The sequence below is a fragment of the Kwoniella europaea genome, chromosome 1 (assembly GCF_036810445.1).
Source record: "Kwoniella europaea PYCC6329 chromosome 1, complete sequence".
NCBI classification, from domain to species: Eukaryota; Fungi; Basidiomycota; class Tremellomycetes; order Tremellales; family Cryptococcaceae; genus Kwoniella; species Kwoniella europaea.
Window position 1 is genome coordinate 12,970,514 of NC_089487.1, and position 17,833 is coordinate 12,988,346.

Consider the following 17,833-nt stretch of genomic DNA (forward strand, 5'->3'; position numbering starts at 1 on the left):
AATCGTTCTTTTTGGAAACCAGTCACGTAACTCGATTTTACAACGATATCCAAGCTTCTCGTTTGTTAAACACGAATGGAAGACAGTATAATACAAAAGGCCAAAACAAATGCTATCATACTATATACACCAATGTACACCTTGGAGTATCTCTTTTTTTTTGGTCTTTCGCGATACAAAAACCCATTCGCAATCTTTCGTCTACGCTCGGACTCGGTCAAATCCGATGGTAAATAAACAGGGAAAAAAGGGTTCATCCCTTACGATAATTTCACATGGTCGGTCATGCATGCGCACCTGGGTAGATGAATAGATAGCCATGCATTGTGTCTGCTATCGTACTCCTTAACTTTCTATCGCCTTTCAAGAGCATCTTCAGTGTACCAATTGAGACCGAGGAGGGCTAGAGTCAAGAGAAGCGATCAGCATCGCATTAGATGAAATTCTACAGGCAGATGATCAAGTTGTGCGGAACGTCCAAACGACTGCACGGGTCTGCTTCGGACCGGTACTTCTGCAAGCAAACAGTAGGGGAAGCAGGGAGCAATGCGAGATAGTAAAGCGGACAGGAAGGAACGAAGGCGCAAAGACGATGATGGATGCTCGGATGTACATAAAGAAGACTCACAAGGTTCTTTCAATGTTTTATGTTGGTATCCCAATACAGCCAATCCTCCAGCCTCCGCACTGAAATGATATCCAGTCTTGATAGGTAGATCACACCATCTAGCGATGAATGATCTCGAGAAATGACCATGGGAGAAGATGATCACATCTGCGTAATCTACCTCTTCCGGTGTATCCGCTGCGTCTTCGGCCTATATCAATCCGTATACCAAAGAGTCAGCTTCAAGCTAAACATACATCATTGAGGTATATTTTGGGAATGCTTAGGATGCTTCAGGATAAGAGCAAGAGATGTACATGGCACTCACAGCTTGGTGGATAGCTCGTACTTTCGCAATGACCCTATCGACCCTCTCGGTCATTTGTTGAGGTGACTCTCCAGGAGTTTCACCTGGTGGACATCTGGTAATAGTCAATCAATACAACATAATCGTGTCGCGCCTTCTTCCTGGCAGTAACCTGCATGTTATTCACTCACCCATCATCCCAGATATTCCAATCGGCTTTATCTTTCCTAATATCCTTAGTGAGCATCCCTTCGTATTTCCCGTAATCCCATTCACCGACATCAGGCTCGGTGGTGAAATTACATTTGAGAGGTTTGTTATCGCCAAAGAGCTATCAAGATGCAAGCGGTCAAACGATTAGTACAAGAATAGTACACTAGGATTGTATTTTAGACAAGCCGCAATAACCATATCTGAAAGTATGACGTGGTGAGAGGGTCCGATGAGACGATGGACAATCTTTTTTTGAGAAAATAGGTATAACATAGTATGATGTATCACTCACGAGCTCAGCGGTCCTCTGTGCTCTCTGACGGGGAGAGATGAAAATATGTCTCAGGTGATTAGGGTTGATCAATTCTACGAATTCCACGTTCCTTTGATCAGCTCAGATACAGCGTTATAAGCTATGACGAGAATATACGACTCACTTCCTTTACCCATCATCTTCGGACTCATCTCTTTGACCATCTTCTCTCCGTTCTCCGTCAGTGGGATATCCGTCACACCGGTCTATATACACCATCAATAGGACAATCAGCACATCCTTTTCTAAATCAGTTGATGGAGAGAGGAGGGAACCCACGTGTCTACCGTTCAATGACCATTCCGTCTCTCCGTGACGGATCAAATAGACTCGAGGCATTCGTCTTCCCATCTTAAACTGATACGTCTATTTTCTAATTATGTCCGGAAGGTGAACAGAAAGAGAATGATGAGAATAACACAGGAGACTCGGCAAGAAAGAACTGGGAATGGTACTGTATGTTTCGTACTGCACTACACCTCGGGTGTAATCAAAATACCACGTGATTAGGAAATTTATCTAATCAATCGAATCCAGTCGTAATCCCAATTGTAATTCCATCTACGTCATCCTTCATCCACCAACAATTGCTACTGTAGAAGGGTCGAGGAATGAGTATCCTTGGGAATTCACGATCCTTCATTGAAGTAAGTGTCATGAACAGGCTTCTATTCCTTCCCTCACCTAGTCGGATCATTGACCTTGAATTCAAGACAATTCAACGGCATACGCATTGTAGTTATGCATATGACTCAGGTATCTATCAACCTCTATCCAAACATCTTTGAAAAAGCCTTTCTCTCCTTCTCCCTCCTCTCCTTTCGTTTCTGCTCAACATCCTTTAAAGCTTTCAATACACCTGCATCGCCCGGTACGCACTCCAACGCAGCCTTCAGATCTTTTTCGGCCTCTTCATCCTCTTTCTTTTGGATCTCAGCTAAAGCCCTTCTATATAACGCTTTGCCTTTTTCGGCCGGTGTGAGATTATCGATAGCTAATGCACGAGTCGTGAGGATCATCGCCAAAGTCGCTGCTGGGGGTGTACATTTCAAAGCGGCAAGAGCGGCATTAGTCAATAATGGAATTCGACTGTACGATAGTATTACATATATCAGCATGCCCCTGTGTCCACGTCGATAGTCGAGATATGGGGGATAGACTCACGCTGCTCGGAATCCCTCTACTTGTTCTTTGGGTGCATCATCAGGTAAGACGGGGTGTACGTCAAGGTATCTCAAGGCTTTTTGATATTTGTCTAAAGCTGTAGCGAATTGTCCAGCTTTGAATTCTCTATTCACAAGTGACATTTGATTAGTGAAACGTTCCGTATAGGTCGTGCCGGAGACAGATAGACTCGACGACTCACTTTGTACCGACATCTTTCAGCTTGAGAGCCACACTCAAAGCCTCATCTGCTTTCTCAGCATCTATACCCTCTTCATCTTGAGGGTAGTCCTATACCGCACAAAAGATCAATCAGTACCAGCTACAAAGCGAAAATACACATCTTCATATTCATCAACACTCACCTCCCAGATATCTTCACCCCCACTAGCTTCCTGAGCCTTCTTCCTTTCTTCATCCTCTCTAGCGATATCCTCTGGAGTCAACACACCCGCAGAGGCGATTTTCACTTCTTCATTTGGTTTATCGGATGTAGTAGGTAACGCTTCGATTCGTCGAACTAATCCTTTGTTAGATCGTACACGACCGAATACTACGTGTTTACCATCGAGGTGGGGTGTTGGGACGCTGTGTATATGTAACGTAAGATCAGTATCGATATGCTGTCCAAGTAAAGTAGGTATATTCCTGGCAGATACTCACGTAGTAATGAAGAATTGAGATCCATTGGTGTTTGGTCCAGCATTAGCCATGGACAGTAACATTGGTTTGTCGTGTTTCAACGTAAATCCCTCATCTTCAAACTACCCATTCATCAAACACACAAGATTAGCACGACATTGGGCGTGAGCATGAGCTTGTTTAGTCAACGTGAAGATTAGTCCAGCTCACCTTTTCTCCATAGATTGATTCACCACCTGTACCATTTCCATTGGTGAAATCACCTCCCTGAAGCATGAAACTCTTTATGCATCTGTGAAAGATAGATCCTTCGTATGCGAGCTTTCGACCGGAAGAGTTGGTCTTGTCTCCTAGACAGAGGTGTTTGAAGTTGTCCGCGGTCTATGAAGATCTCAATGCAGATTAGGAAGCCGGTTCACCGAGGTAACACCATCGCTGGACAATACGAAGAGGAACCCATCAGAGTGGGTTTCAATGGTATAAGAGACCAATGACAGGATCAAGACAGGACGAGAGGAGATAACGAGACGGAAGAAGCCAGATCTGGTTCAAGTGGGAGAGAATCTACTCACCTTTGGAACCACATCGTCGAAGAGCTCGAAAGTCAATCGGCCAGCCGGCGAACCTCCGATGGTGATATCGAAGTAAGTGATGGTGTTGGGCATTGTGTTCTGGTTAAGGAGAGAAGCTGTGTGTTTCGTATGTTGTTCTGCGTCTATGCTAGATGGGAGATATGGACCAGATAGAGATAGGTACATAGATGTATGGCAGATTCAGATTTGGTCAACGAGTTGGGTATCGTCAATTTCGAGCAATTTCCAGTGACTTTACTGTGGAGACTCCACATTCCCTCGACCTCGGGATATGTTACGGGATAAAAGCTCAAGTTGATACGAATGAAATACAGCATCAATATGGACAGGATGGTTTACCCCATGCATGCCAGTCTATAGTATACTGAATGGTGTGAGAATTATCCGTACACTACAATCACGACAACCCATCCTGGACGGCCTGGACGGACATTACAACTTCGCTTTGGTATATGCCTTATGATCCACTCCGCCACGATTGGTGACACTGAGTACCATCAACAGAAGGAAAGATTAGCTCCGCTGGGTCTGAAAATCATACAGGAGTGAAAAGGAAATTCATTGATTTGCGAGGTAAACACTCACAAGAACGCTTTGAAGGGATTTTTGAGCGACAGGAAAGCAGCTCCCTATCGAGATATATCCTCAGTCTGCTAAGTACATCGACAAGGGATGGGTTGTCGGACTTACCTTTGGAACGAACACTACGTCTCCAGGTTTGGCGACCAACTTCCTACCGTTCTGGACCATACTACAACAAGTCATCATTGATCAGTAACCAGAATCTTGTATGTGCTGGAATCAATGATGTAGGTGATGGGCAGTAGGCTGAGAAGGGATTTAACAATGCTAGACTAAGATTTGACTTACTGCCATTCTCCTTCCAAGATATATTTCCACTACGTTTAGTTATCAGCTGCCTTCTCATTCTCCCCTTCTGATGAAAGTCGTGCAGACTAGTCTACACACCTCATTCACTGGGAAACTATCACTATCCAAATCCTGGGCCAGTTCATCTTTAACGAATATCCCTCCCGTGTAAGGCTGGTCGCTTATCTCCGCTGAACCGAGATCGCCTAAATGATGCCAGAACAGTCAGTCGCAATCACCTTGATCATGTCGATTGCATATACGCTTAGATCAAAACAGTTCTACAAGATGAGGATATGAGATGGTGATATAATCGAGTCAGTACACTCACAGACCCATGCACCTGGTTTTGTGTTCACCAGAGGTAATGAATTTACCGAAGGAAATATCTGGATGAGTGGACCAGTCCTGGCGTTGGTTTTGCTTGATGAGGACATACTTATTGATGTCGAATGAAGATTGTTTATTTGTTCTATTGCAACAGGACAGATTATACAAGATCGTTTGTTTCTCGTATTCGCATTCCTATCTATGCATGCACAAATATATATCCTTCTTTTTCTGTGGTACATATCAACGCCCAGAGCTTGCTGATTTAGCCGTCGCTTAATTCACTTATAGGAAACACCACTTACTGGAATCATCCCATCTTTTGGTGACAACTTGCAAATCATATATAAATTTAACATTTGTCAACTTTGTTCGTCTACCAACCATTAGTCTGAACGTCTGCGTGAATGGTATCACATTATTACCGTGGACACAGAGGGTATCTCAGTGCATACACATCCCTTGATCCAAGGATATCGGAAGGAATAAAGATAGATAGGAAAATGGACGAAAAAGAAAAAAAATGCTAAAGTATGAATATCAAATGCAAGTGCAAATAAAAGATGGAGATTAAGCAGCTTCCGAATCTCTCTTCTTCTTCTTCTTTTTCTTCTCACCATCTACTACCACACTCGCATCTCCCACTTCCGATTCGTCCGCTCTCCTCTTCTTGGATTTCTTGTCTGACTCTCCTTTCTCCTCTGAAGCTTTCTTAGCTGCTTTGGCCTGTGAATGAAAGTATGACTGTCAGCGATGATCGTTAATTCCTAAATGTACTGTAATAGAGCAGGAGGAGGTAGCGGCACTCACAGCTTTCTTAGCTTCTTTCCTTGCCTTTCTTTCCTCCTTGGTTTCACCAACTACCATACTTTCATCCGCATCATCCATCGTAACGTCCCCAACAGCAGCCTCGGACTTCCTCTTCTTCTTCTTATCCTTCTTGCTCTCTTTGTCATCCGATTTCTCGGCTCGCTTTTCTTCTTTCACTTCCAACACAGCTTCCACAGCCTTCTTAACGGCAGTTTGAGGTTGAGTAGGTAACATCCCATTCACACTGTCCAAAGGCAAGTTATCCGTGTTGGCATTATATGATCCAGATCCATTATTGCCAAGTTCGAATTTAGGTTGTGATCTACCGTTAACTCCCGATGTTACTTTTCGTACAGATTGAATACCAGCTTGATGTTCTAATGCCCTCAGACGAGATTCGAGTTTGACTCGATTCGTTATTCCAACTTCTGCTGAGGTAGCTTCCGAACGGGATTCCGCATCTGACAAAGCATCCACACGGATAGATAGAGCTGCTTTGGTAGCCACCATTCTAGCCATTTTACCCTTTAGTTTTTGAGGGGCTTGGCCAATCAATGACGCCTTATAACCAGATCATCCGCTATGTCAGCTCTTGTTTTTCTACAACTTGAATCTCATGATAGAAGACTCAAACTCACATGGTAGATCAAACCGTATTTAGGAGTATCATGTTTCGTCTTCAAAGCTCTGAACAAAGCTTTCTCAGCACCGAGGATTTGGACAGTTGATGCAGGGTGTTTGGCCAAGTTCATGAGCGAACCTGCATGAGAGATCAACCTTGCCCCTACCAATTCACCGACCAAGGCAGTAAGGTTAGGTGCGATCGCTTGCATTCGATTCCTGAGGTATTCAGATAATTGAGTTCGGTATTCGGTGATGGAGATGACTTGATCACATAACGAGTTGATATGGGCCATGTCGGAATCGGAAATTTCAGTACCCATTGAAAGTTCTGCAGCAGCTTTGATAGTGGCTTCGAGGTCTTCTGGGAGGATTAGTTCAAATGAGGTGGATGATGCGTTGGTTCGGAAACCTGCAAAAGCTCATACATAAGCTAACATTCAGTGCGGGTTCCGGTATTCGAAAAGCTTACCCATAGCTTTCACAACTCGAGCGTAGGCGAGATTGTCAACGATGATTTTAGCCATTTCGGGGAAATGCCATCCATACCATTCCTGTTCATTTATATCAGCGACAATCCACAATCAACGCAATTGACATGAACCCACCTTGACTCTCATAGAGTATATGTTGATTTCCTTGTCCAAATCATCTAATAAGGCAATAGCTTGGATAACCATAGTATCTACTTTATCAGTTGAGAATTTGAGCTTGAATCGGGATAAAGAGTGACCTAAACCCAAAGACATTGTGTTGAGATCTTTTTGGTCGACTCCACCAAGTAAAGAGGCGAGTTGTTGTCTGATACCTCTATAGAGATCTTGGGTGGATGAATCGGAAAGTACAGGGATAGAAAGTGTTTTATTGATTGTTCCAGCTACGAAACAGTAAAGTATAGCAATCAGCTCAATGTCAAGGAAATGTTAGGTCATGGGGACGTACCGAGTTTAGGATCGGATACAACCAACATCTCTTCCAACTTCTTCTTCTTCTTCTTTTTCTCTCCGTCAGCCTCACCTGATCCACCAGCTACATCTACGAGGAACTTGGAAAGGGAATCGGTCAATCGACCATCTTGGATAGCAGCGAGATCTTCGACGGCAGTGGCGGTAGATGTGAATCGTTGAATGGCTTGTACTTTGAGGCTACATCCGGGAATAGTACTTGTCAGCTGCATAGCACGCAGTGAAAGTTAAAACTCAACCCATGTTGGGATTACACCTATCACTTAGATAGGAAGGTTGATGGCATAGTCCCCACTCACGCTTTGTTGGCTCCCTCAGGCGTCTCAAATTCCTTCCATAGATCTTTAGAGTCAATCTTGGCGTCATTGCTAAGCTTGAAGACTACAAAACCGACTGATGTTTCGGCAAGGACGAGCATGATGGCGGTTGTCGCTGAGGCGGAAGGATGTTGGTGGTTAAAGGTCGGCGGTCGGGTGGGCTGTGAGGTGTTTTCTCCTTTTCGTGATTGATCTCTGAACGAATTTTATCGCTTGTCGTCAAGCCTTGATGTGGTGCTCCCGGTGTGTTGGGTTTTCTTGTGAGACTGAGCTACTGGAGACGAGCGGGTGAAGGAGTATCTTGCTGGGACGACGATGAGGAGTCAAGCTATGGAGATGACTTGCACTACAATCGTAAATTCTTTTTTCAGAAATTCAAACCACGAACCCCCCTTTATCATTTTGGGAGAGTGGTACCTGAACATGCATCACTCGAGAATATATCCACATCACACCTGGGACTGTCTCGGAGATACGATGATTACCCGAGCTCATCATCGCAAGTGGAGATGTCCGCCCCCGCATTTACCTTGACAAGCATCGCAAGCGATTGATCATTCACGAGTTACGAGCTGATGATGACAATTGCAACAGTGAGAGTGCAGTATAGCAAAGGAAGAAAGAAACGAGGTAGGACGACTCGCAAGCTTCTCAAGGTGACCACAAACATAAACACACTATCAGACTATACCTCACTCTGTGCAGTCTCAATCGGAGTCAAATCACTTAGCCTATGGTGGTGACGTCTCAAAGGAACCACAATCAGACGTCACTGACATCGACATCGACCATATCCTCAACTTCGACAGCTGACATACCGACACTTGCTAATCGTCCGAGAAAGAACAATAGCAAGTTGAAGAGAGATCATCATCGCCTTCGGTATACAAGGCCAGCTCAGCGTCTCACAAGTTAGTACCCTCCTCATCATGCATATATAAAATACGACAATCATCACGATACCTTTTTATCATTGTTCGGTACATTCCTTGGTCATGAACCGAACAATAGAGTTGCATAGATGCTGATCAATCTTATCAATCAATCAGAATCAAACATACCTCTCTTACCTCCTGCCAAACAACCGACTACCCGACCTTCTTACGGTACTCACGCCGCACTTGAATCAGGTGCATTCTCATACGACGACGAATATTACGAAGGTGAGGAGGATATCGATATCGAAGAGGAAATAGCAAAACTTGAAGAGGAATACTTGTCTGGTTAGTACGAATACTCTCTGATTGTCTTTAAGAGGACAACCAAGCTGATTGATTGAATCTGTTGCTCCACATCATTTACTCCACATGCACGATCTTCCAACCTCCCTTTAACCTCGTGATTGTCAGCTGAAGAAGAGGAGATCGATTTTCAAATGGGCGAGGTTTGGCCCTCCTCCACGCCCAATAGGCTAGGAGAACCATATACTAAGGATGGAGTGACAAAGTCATTACAGGATGTAAGCATCCATCCTCTTCTTCATTTCCTTTTTCGTCTATTTACTTCATCTGACATATGACAATGTCATCTTCCCCTACTATACAATCCCTCCATCGTGCTCATTTCCATGTGATCTACCACAAATTCCCGAACCGTAACTCATGTCGCCACTGGCCAATCGATCATATTGCTACGCCACCGATCCCATGTCCTCCATTCGACCACGATCATCCCTCTGAACCTTGCCCCTCGAAACCTTCTACTGTACTTGGCTTTTGGCCCTCTGCTTTACCTCCGAATGATCAGTCCGACGATCCAAGGTTGTCATGTCTCGGTCTACCACTCTCCCTACCGTACGAGGTGGAATCTCTGGCGGAGATGGATGATAAGTTGGAGATGATCTTGTGTAGGATGATAGAGTGTATCAAGGCTAGAGAATATGGGATGGGCTTCAGGGTTTGGGATTCGGCTTTATCTATGTAAGTGAAAGAGGTCACCCGGGCAACCGATTCCTTACCCTTAGCTAACCTCCTCGTCTTGTGTAGCTGGATGAGCATGGGATATCCTATGAAACGAGATATCAAGATTAAATTGATCTTCGTATACTATGAGATCATTTGTGAGCTTACCGTTTATTGCAGCACATAGAAGCTGACGATCCTTCTATAGTCGTTCCTGGTCTATCGTCCTCGTTCATCGAAGATGCTAGTAATCAGTTTATCAATCTTATAGGGTGAATTAGCTGTCCTCTTTGTTCCCTGGTTAGAGCTGATCGTCAGAACATAGCGATCGCTCATTGAATATATACGACTTCCGTATCCCCTGGCGTCCTTTATATGATGCCTTGTATTTCGAACTATTCCCGCACCCCAACAAGCTCGCTCGTCATTCCGTCAATCTCGCCCCTTCTTTCCTCAATGTTGCAGAAGCAGCGCAGAGGTTCTTCCATCCTGCAGATGTTGACGAGATGCTCGAAGAGATATTACCTAGGCTTGAGCCTTCCATGGACTCCATCTTGGCCACTCAAACCTTCCTAGTTCACTTCTTACCTATCTCTCATTGTCAAAAATGGTTACCAGTCAGTAAGTACTTGCATATTGATTGCGTTTCGAAAGCATCGTGAGCTGATCTTTGACTCGCAGTCTTCCGGCTATGGCATGGTCTAAATAGTGGCTTATGGGATGATCAAGCTTCCGACCTGATGGGCCAATTGGCGATTGCCCATGTCGATCCTGGTAAATCTGATCCATCAGTTATCAACCGTATTCCCAAGGGCACCCATAACACACCCGAAGAACAGGAGAACAACCCAAGTGTCCGAAGGAGGATGAGGAATCACAAAATCAGGTTATTGGAGGTAGCAGGAGAAGTTGAAGAAGATGAGGATGGGGTGAACTATTGGGCAAAGGAAAGCATGTTGCCTCCAGAAGAGATGTTAGCGGATCCTAATTGGGGTGGAATTAGGAAAGATGTCGGTATCTTCAGTGATCAGGAGTTCGAATTTTTGATGTCGAAATGTCTCAGATCGCTCAGTCAGTTTTCTGCTCAATCCTGCATTTTACGGGAGATAACTGACGCTGTACCATTTTAGATGTCCCCGTTGGAGGTAGCATAGCCTCGCAGAATTCCATGTCCGTCACTATGGCTGATGGGAGAACATCGAAGAAGATACTCGATGCGAAGAAACCCATAGATAGAGTACAATCATTGGCCGAAACTATAGTTTTCTCGATGTCGGAAGATTCACCCTTTGCGGTTCTACCTTCTGGATTTGTTACGGGTACAGCTACTCCCATGCCCTCGTCTGCGCCAACTCCGGCACCGATCCAACCTGCGATTGCAAGGTTACAGAATGGTTCGAGTATGTCGCGATCGGGAAGTAGTGATAGCTTAGCTGTAGCTGGACAGAAGAGTGAAGCGAATAGGAGGTATCTTGCGGGAAGTAAGGCTTTAGACCATTTAAGCAAGCTGTTGACGAGCTGCGAAACCGTACGTGAATATTTCAGCTGAAAATCCAGAAAGGAAGCAAAGCTGATTGAGCAAATAGTTCTTCCATCCGTCAAACTCTGGCCATTGGTCTGTATTCCTCACTACCTTCCTCTCGCATCTCGCAAGCAACTTCGTCGAGAGATGGAAATCTGAAGAGGAACCCGATTGTCGTACTCCAGTGGCGTGGCGATTGACCCCTGAGATCAAGAGAGAATTCGTGTTATGCTTGAGACCGCTAGCTTTGACTTCTATGTTCAACAAGGTAGGTGTAGCTGAGAGAATCAATAGCATCACTGCGGCTGATGAGCTTGATCTTTAGGACATGAACTCCGTCACTCCCGCCATCTCAGCTCTGAAGAAGCTGTCTCTGCTTGAGCCGGATCTCATCATGCCAGCAATGATGGAAAGAGCTGTGCCTTCACTTCAAGGACTCGAGGAAACACAACGTACACCAGCTGTGACCTATGCTCTTGCAGCACTCTCTCAACCTCTCACGGCTCGACAAATATGGCGTTTCGGAGGAATGTACGTTGCCGATATATTCGCTTTGTTACTTCCAGGTATCGACCTGAACGATCCTGCCAAAACCGGGTTAGCATGTATGGCTATCTCGAACATGGTAGATTTTATTCACATGGCGGATATCTCAGATAACGACGAAGAAAATAATGTCACCCCTGGACCTCGGGCAGTAAGGAAGACGCCCAGGCCTCAAGTTGCAGATGATCCAAATGATCCTGTCCAACATGAGATAGAAGACCTCTCACCTGGAGAAGTCAATGGCAGAGTCAGATTCGCCACTTCCGCTTTTAGAGATTGGGTACCTGAATTCCTCGGTAGAGTGTTGTTGCTCTTCTCTAACTTGCCTGAAGAAGGAGGTAAGAGCGGTCGAGCCGGTGGGAAGACTGAGGCATTGACTCTGTCGAGTGTTCTAGTGAGCTGTCATGGCCTGGGCTCTACGTAGGTTTTTAGCTGACTCCTCTCATTCAGCACACTTGCGGAGGTGTATTTGCTGCTCTTGACGATAAACTGTTCGACGCTGCCCTCGAGCAAGTAGCAGAATATGCGACTACCACATGTCGGGCCAACGCCGTCGATGCGGTCGGTGAACTCGTTAGAAATCTCGCCTCTGCAAATGCTACCAAGGTATTCGCCAAACTGTTCCCGATTTGTAAACAACGGATCGTACATGAACTCAAGACTGGTGCATCCTCTCTGCGAACCACCACGACTAGTATCCCTCTACCTGCTGATGCTGGTTTGCATTGGTGGCAATCGATCTTGATTGGAATGTTGATCCCTGGTAGAATCACTGTACGTCTGACTGGTCCCTTGATCGACTCTAGCTGATATGGCTGTTTTGGTATTTAGCTGTCTGATCCAAAGATCAAGGATCAATATATGGAGTTACTCAGAATCATGATTGATTCGACCCTGTCCGAGAGAGGGTGGCAGTGGACTGGCAAGATTGTAGAGAAGTCAGTCAGCTCGTTGACTTCCATCTACTTTAAGGATATGCGAGGGTTGAATGATGATGTCTATCACAGTGAAGGTGTGTTATTCTGTACATAGGGTCACTGATATACTAAAATACTGACATTCATCACTTGTTGCAGACTTCAAACTCAATCATACGCTGTATTGGGGTAAACTATACCGCCCATCCGAAGTCAAGCCTGACTGGCGTCTCCCGACTGCACAAGATATCGAAATGGCCTTTGATATAATCGATATAGCGGATCAAGCAGCCCAAAAACTAAACAGTTTGTTGGATAACCCTTCATACGGAGATAAGGTCTGGAGTAACGAGTTCTGTCGATGTATCAATGTCATTGATAAGATCTTGAGGGGTACATACAACCTCATAGCTGAGATTGAAGCTAGGAAGACTGGCGGAGCAAAAGCGCCCTCGTAAGTTTAGCTGATTCAAGTTCCGGGTAGAATTAGCTGATCGTGATCTTTTTCATAGATTCCTTCCCCAAGAAATCCTCAAGCTGCCGCCGCCATACAAATCAGGACTCATTCTCACCAATCCCGATGATCCTCGTTATCAACATGTTGCAGCATTCCGGACTCGAGTCGGGGAGACCTTGCATCGGGCAGCGACGGCGATGCGAACAGCTGGTCAATCTGATAATTCGGTCGATACCGTCAAGCTACTCGTCACGACCATCGGTACATATCTTACCGCATACGGCGTGCGATCAAAGCAATTCTCCAGTGCTCAGAACGCATACACCGGGATGATGGCCACCAAGAAGATGTACGAGTCACAGCGAAAACATCATCGATCAATCTTCTTAGCTGCTGCATCGGTGCATCATCAAAATCGATTGACCACCCTGGCATACTATCGAGTCCGATCGGAATTAGATGATAAGTTGATCGTCAACATACTCGATTTCTGTCTATCACCTTTTGTTCGAGTACGTCGATCGAGTCAAAGTACACTTGATACCATCGCCAAGCTTTACCGGGGAACTTGGATACTTTGTTTCCCTACGCTTTTCGACGCTCTTCAACCTGGTACGGATCCTGATATCATGAAAGGTGCTTTGTACGTGTTACGATATAATCACATGGGATTACATCGAATTGCGAAAGACTGGAGACAGCTACTTCAACTCACTCAATGCCTTTTGGGCGCTCATCATGAGAATAAAGCTTCCGTACAGGCTTTAGTAGCCAAAGCGACGGACGAGCTAATTCAAAGGATCAAAGAGCCTACTTCGTTCGATATGGATATCCGAACTGAGAAGGTGCATGCTGCCGCGGACAGCTTAGCTTCTTTGTTATCTTATCAACCTGATCGATCAATCATAGACAAAATCCATCAAGGAACGACAGATAGGTTGACACACCAAGATCAACAATGGGATATCTTCGTCGACAAGGTACTAGAAATCGCCAATACACCAGGATTGAATTGGAGATATGTCTTATCGGCTAGTAGATTCTTGTTGACTGTAATGAGAAGGGATAAACCTACAGATAAGAGATTGGCAGGTTTCTTCATGGGTAATGTACAGAACCCACATCCTAGAATTAGGGATTATGGTACTGTGTGAGTTACACATCAGATATTCTTCCGCGTACGCTTTCCAGCTGATATCATTCTGCCACATTCCAGTGGTATAACCCGACTACTATTCCATATCGCCCTGAGATCATTATGTCAAGGATCGGAAGAACTCTTATTCCTCGAAGAACCCATTGATGTATTTTCAAAAGAGATTGAATTGACAGATACGTCACGTGCATTCACCGAGAAGTATCTGGCATTCTTCAGAGAACCATTACCTGAAGATGAGAGTCAGGCTCTGCTACAGGATAGACAAGAGACAGGTTGGTTAGCTTGGGGTAAGAAGATTGAAGTTTCCCGCTTGAGCAAGTGGGACGAAGAGATCTGGGAGTGTGAGGCGGGTTCAGTACCTGGAAAGGAACTGATCGAAGGGATCTGGAAAGAGGAGGGATGGTGGAAGAAGGTGAGTGCAGTGGTTGCTTGATTGTACAGTTTCATGTTCTCAATGTCGGAGGGAACAATTTCAAGTATAAGGATAATGATCGCTAATAGATACCGTGGATCTGCTAGGTCGCGGATCATTGGGCTCAAGAGTCAGAGAGGAACTACCCCTCAGCTACACATATAGATTTCATCCTTGCCCTTACCCAGTTATATGGTCCACCGATATACCACTCGATCAGACCCATTGTTGAGGGATACTTGGCAGAGATGGAATCTACCAAAGTATATGATAGGCATAAGACCCGAGCGATGTGGGAATTCTTGGCTGGTTTAGTGAGAGGCTCGATGGAATGGTCTGGGAAAGATAGGAAAGAGTTCTGGGGCTGGTTTGAAGGGAAGTTGCAGGAGTTGTTTGGGAACATCAGACATGATACAATCAAGTGGGTGTTTTTTCACCCTTTGCTCCTGTGACTTCCATTGTATGTTATGCAAGAGCAGGACTGATATTGGATTCTTGATAGATGCTGGGATATCTCGATTGAGTACATTCTATGTGATCAAGATCCACGACGATTCAAACCTTTAGTAGACTTTTGTATCAACACAGCGCTCAATGCCGATTTCCAAGGTGGATCAGCCTTTGACTGTGAGTAGCTAGTCATCTGTAATACGACAGGACTAACCCGCAAGATTTTACTATAGTGGCGAGAAGAGTCCAACTTGTCAGATCGGTCGTTCGATGCTTACAATGGCGTTTTAACGCTTGGGCAGATGAATTTGCCGAGCTGTACTTCAAATCTGTTGCCTGTCCTTACGCGGAAGTCAGAGGGTTGATGGCTTCAGTTTTGAATGCGATTGATCAACTCAAGGTGTGTCTTACTCTCTGCTTAAGCCGTATTTTTATCTGCTAAAGGATCCGGATTTGATCAAATAGTTCTACCCATCGTACCCGTCGGTCGCTGCTTTGACAGCGGATATCCTCTCTGACCCCACCGACGAGAAAGATCTAATGCATATAAGGAGTGGTCTCTTCATGCCTCAACTGCAAAACATAGTGGACTCGTTACCTAAATGGAAAGAAGATAGACCACATGGACCTAAAGCTGTATTATCTACTCATGATACCGCTGCTTTAACAGGTCAGTCAACCCGAACTCTGCGGCTATGAGCTCAGCTGACATGACACACTGTGTAGCTTTGAGTTGGTTATCGGTTGAATTGTCAGACGTACATGCAGTAGCTACTTTCCCGTATATCATCTCCATCTTGTGAGTCATCTGATTTGACCAGATCGACGTACAGCTGACGCGTACGACAGACCTGCAATCTTCGAATTGAGGGATCTCAACGATAATGCCGATTTGCAACGTACAGCTGGAAGACTGTTGGCTGTGATTACCTCAATTACACCGGCTTTGGATCTCATCGAGCCATTAATGGGCTCTTTGATATCTATCTTACAAAATTCCTCTGTTAGTGTCATAATTACCTCCTCTTGTCCAGCTACAATGTGAAAGATTGAGCGCTGATCTGTCATTTGTTACTTCCAGTCCTGGCGAACCAAGATGCACAGTATGCCTGTGTTGAGTTTGGTATACTTCAGGAATCTATCACTGCTGTCTGAACCTTGTAAAGCCAAATGTTTGGATGTGAGTTCTAATCCTCAGGATAGCGAAAGGCGCAAACTCATAAGTTTTTGTCGACAGGTGGTATCGGCATGTTTGAGAGATCCCAATCAGGAAGTACGAGAAATGGCTTCAGCGTGAGCTCGTTAGCTGTCATGTACTTGAAAGCGTAGCCAAGCTGATCATTCTTTCTGTGTATAGTACTTTGAGCGGTTTCTTGCGATGCTCCCAACGAAGTATGGTTGTTGTTCTCAAAGATCGATTTACAAGGGAGATCAAATCTACTGTATTGCCTAAACGAAGGGATGCACCTGGCCAGATCAACCCTGAGTATCAAGCCAAATTGGTACAGCTTCATGGAGCTGTATTGGGAGCTACTGCTTTGTAAGCCCCGCTTCCACTATAATTTCGCATAAAGGGTCATAACTGATATACTCTATTTGGGTAATTAGGGTGGAAGCGTTCCCTTATACTGTACCTAAATTTATACGTGAGTTTTAGCTTTTTTTCCCTTTCTTTTCTACCAGAGAAAACCCAAGCTGATGCACCTCGTCAATGTAATTAGCCAAATTACTCGCAGATGTATTGGCTCCGAGAGTATCTGATCCTGCACCGATATCAACGACTATCAGATCATGCGTAGCTGTGAGCGTCTCTCTTTTTTTCTTTTGACATGGAGGCCAGGAAGCTGATAGTGGTTCAATCAATGCTAGTCATTCAAAAGGACTCATGAGAAATATCAAGATAAGTTTACGGAAGATGAATTAAGTGCTATGAATTACGCTCAGGCTGGTAATTCGTATTGTACGTTCATCTCCCTCCGTTTGGTCTATGACTGGTACTGATTGTCCGGATTTCTAATCGCGTAGACGCTTAAAATGAAAAGACCAAGTTTAAAAAAAAGAAAAGATAAGAAGAAAATCACGAATTTCGTGTTAAGCAAATTGGGACTGGGACTAAAAGCGAATAGAGTATGGTTTGTCGATACGCTGAAATGTAAACGGATAACGAAAAGAAAGAGTTCAAAGGCAATAAACAGACAAAGACAAACATAACTGTTCATATAGCCCTCATGCATATTCTATCGTCATGTTCTGAAATATACTGTATACTCTAGCATGTTCATATCCGACTTACCTCTCGATTCAACAACAACGAATCATCGTCATGCGTGCTTCACCATTACCAATTCACAGCTTGTGGTATATTATGGTAACAAAAAGGCAAATTTCTCATCTACGGCCATAGAACCTATAAAACGCCCCATCCCGTCCGCTCTGGGCAGCTTAAGCTGGGTATCGCTCGGTTAGTACCAAGGTGGGGGACCACTTGGGAATCCCGGGTGCTGTAGTTTTTGTCTTTTTCTCTTGGCAGTGATCCTTGAAAGTCATACATACATACCCAGCCAGCGGTGTGGGGGATGCTGTTGATGGAAGATATGCTGCTTTTGAAGGTCGAATGGTGTCTATTCTGATTGTAGGGCTAAAGAAAACTTAGGGTTCGGGTTTGTGTATATGTGTGTGTGTGTGTGTGTGCGCGTGTGTGATGATCGAATCTAAAA

The 17,833-nt window shown here is 44.7% G+C and overlaps 6 protein-coding genes and 1 non-coding gene across 7 annotated transcripts; 3 read left to right on the forward strand and 4 right to left on the reverse strand.

Annotated features, from left to right (window-relative positions):
- Window positions 1-353: 353 nt before the first annotated feature.
- On the reverse strand, window positions 354-1,791 carry V865_004945 (uncharacterized protein; the record flags this gene model as incomplete). Its single annotated transcript, XM_066228719.1, has 7 exons — window positions 354-403; window positions 629-818; window positions 936-1,029; window positions 1,106-1,245; window positions 1,420-1,493; window positions 1,565-1,646; window positions 1,720-1,791. 7 exons carry the CDS (start codon window positions 1,789-1,791, stop codon window positions 354-356), a joined length of 702 nt encoding a protein of 233 aa, XP_066084816.1.
- A 419-nt stretch (window positions 1,792-2,210) lies between these two features.
- On the reverse strand, window positions 2,211-3,911 carry V865_004946 (peptidyl-prolyl cis-trans isomerase D; the record flags this gene model as incomplete). The annotated part of the gene is made up of 7 exons (XM_066228720.1): window positions 2,211-2,529; window positions 2,605-2,730; window positions 2,807-2,895; window positions 2,970-3,192; window positions 3,268-3,368; window positions 3,457-3,627; window positions 3,819-3,911. The coding sequence occupies 7 exons, from the start codon at window positions 3,909-3,911 to the stop codon at window positions 2,211-2,213; spliced, it is 1,122 nt and encodes a 373-aa protein (XP_066084817.1).
- Window positions 3,912-4,271: 360 nt separating this feature from the next.
- Window positions 4,272-5,146, reverse strand: V865_004947 (uncharacterized protein; the record flags this gene model as incomplete). Its single annotated transcript, XM_066228721.1, has 6 exons — window positions 4,272-4,326; window positions 4,425-4,468; window positions 4,530-4,590; window positions 4,710-4,738; window positions 4,809-4,915; window positions 5,041-5,146. 6 exons carry the CDS (start codon window positions 5,144-5,146, stop codon window positions 4,272-4,274), a joined length of 402 nt encoding a protein of 133 aa, XP_066084818.1.
- Window positions 5,147-5,609: 463 nt separating this feature from the next.
- V865_004948 (nucleolar protein 58) lies at window positions 5,610-7,853 on the reverse strand (the record flags this gene model as incomplete). Its single annotated transcript, XM_066228722.1, has 7 exons — window positions 5,610-5,765; window positions 5,850-6,410; window positions 6,488-6,882; window positions 6,943-7,024; window positions 7,079-7,347; window positions 7,413-7,615; window positions 7,735-7,853. 7 exons carry the CDS (start codon window positions 7,851-7,853, stop codon window positions 5,610-5,612), a joined length of 1,785 nt encoding a protein of 594 aa, XP_066084819.1.
- Window positions 7,854-8,773: 920 nt separating this feature from the next.
- V865_004949 (uncharacterized protein) lies at window positions 8,774-9,194 on the forward strand (the record flags this gene model as incomplete). Its single annotated transcript, XM_066228723.1, has 3 exons — window positions 8,774-8,975; window positions 9,102-9,136; window positions 9,192-9,194. The coding sequence occupies 3 exons, from the start codon at window positions 8,774-8,776 to the stop codon at window positions 9,192-9,194; spliced, it is 240 nt and encodes a 79-aa protein (XP_066084820.1).
- Window positions 9,195-9,273: 79 nt separating this feature from the next.
- V865_004950 (uncharacterized protein) lies at window positions 9,274-17,117 on the forward strand (the record flags this gene model as incomplete). Its single annotated transcript, XM_066228724.1, has 25 exons — window positions 9,274-9,671; window positions 9,738-9,811; window positions 9,862-9,925; window positions 9,979-10,274; window positions 10,335-10,724; window positions 10,784-11,181; window positions 11,240-11,443; window positions 11,501-12,115; window positions 12,172-12,495; window positions 12,553-12,733; window positions 12,798-13,092; window positions 13,151-14,245; window positions 14,312-14,666; window positions 14,774-15,087; window positions 15,169-15,293; window positions 15,350-15,516; window positions 15,582-15,786; window positions 15,843-15,915; window positions 15,966-16,119; window positions 16,198-16,296; window positions 16,354-16,409; window positions 16,474-16,656; window positions 16,725-16,762; window positions 16,838-16,917; window positions 16,986-17,117. The coding sequence occupies 25 exons, from the start codon at window positions 9,274-9,276 to the stop codon at window positions 17,115-17,117; spliced, it is 6,315 nt and encodes a 2,104-aa protein (XP_066084821.1).
- Window positions 17,118-17,509: 392 nt separating this feature from the next.
- On the forward strand, window positions 17,510-17,625 carry V865_004951. The gene has a single exon (XR_010725587.1). It is a non-coding gene; the product is annotated as a 5S ribosomal RNA (ribosomal RNA).
- The last annotated feature ends 208 nt before the right edge of the window (window positions 17,626-17,833 follow it).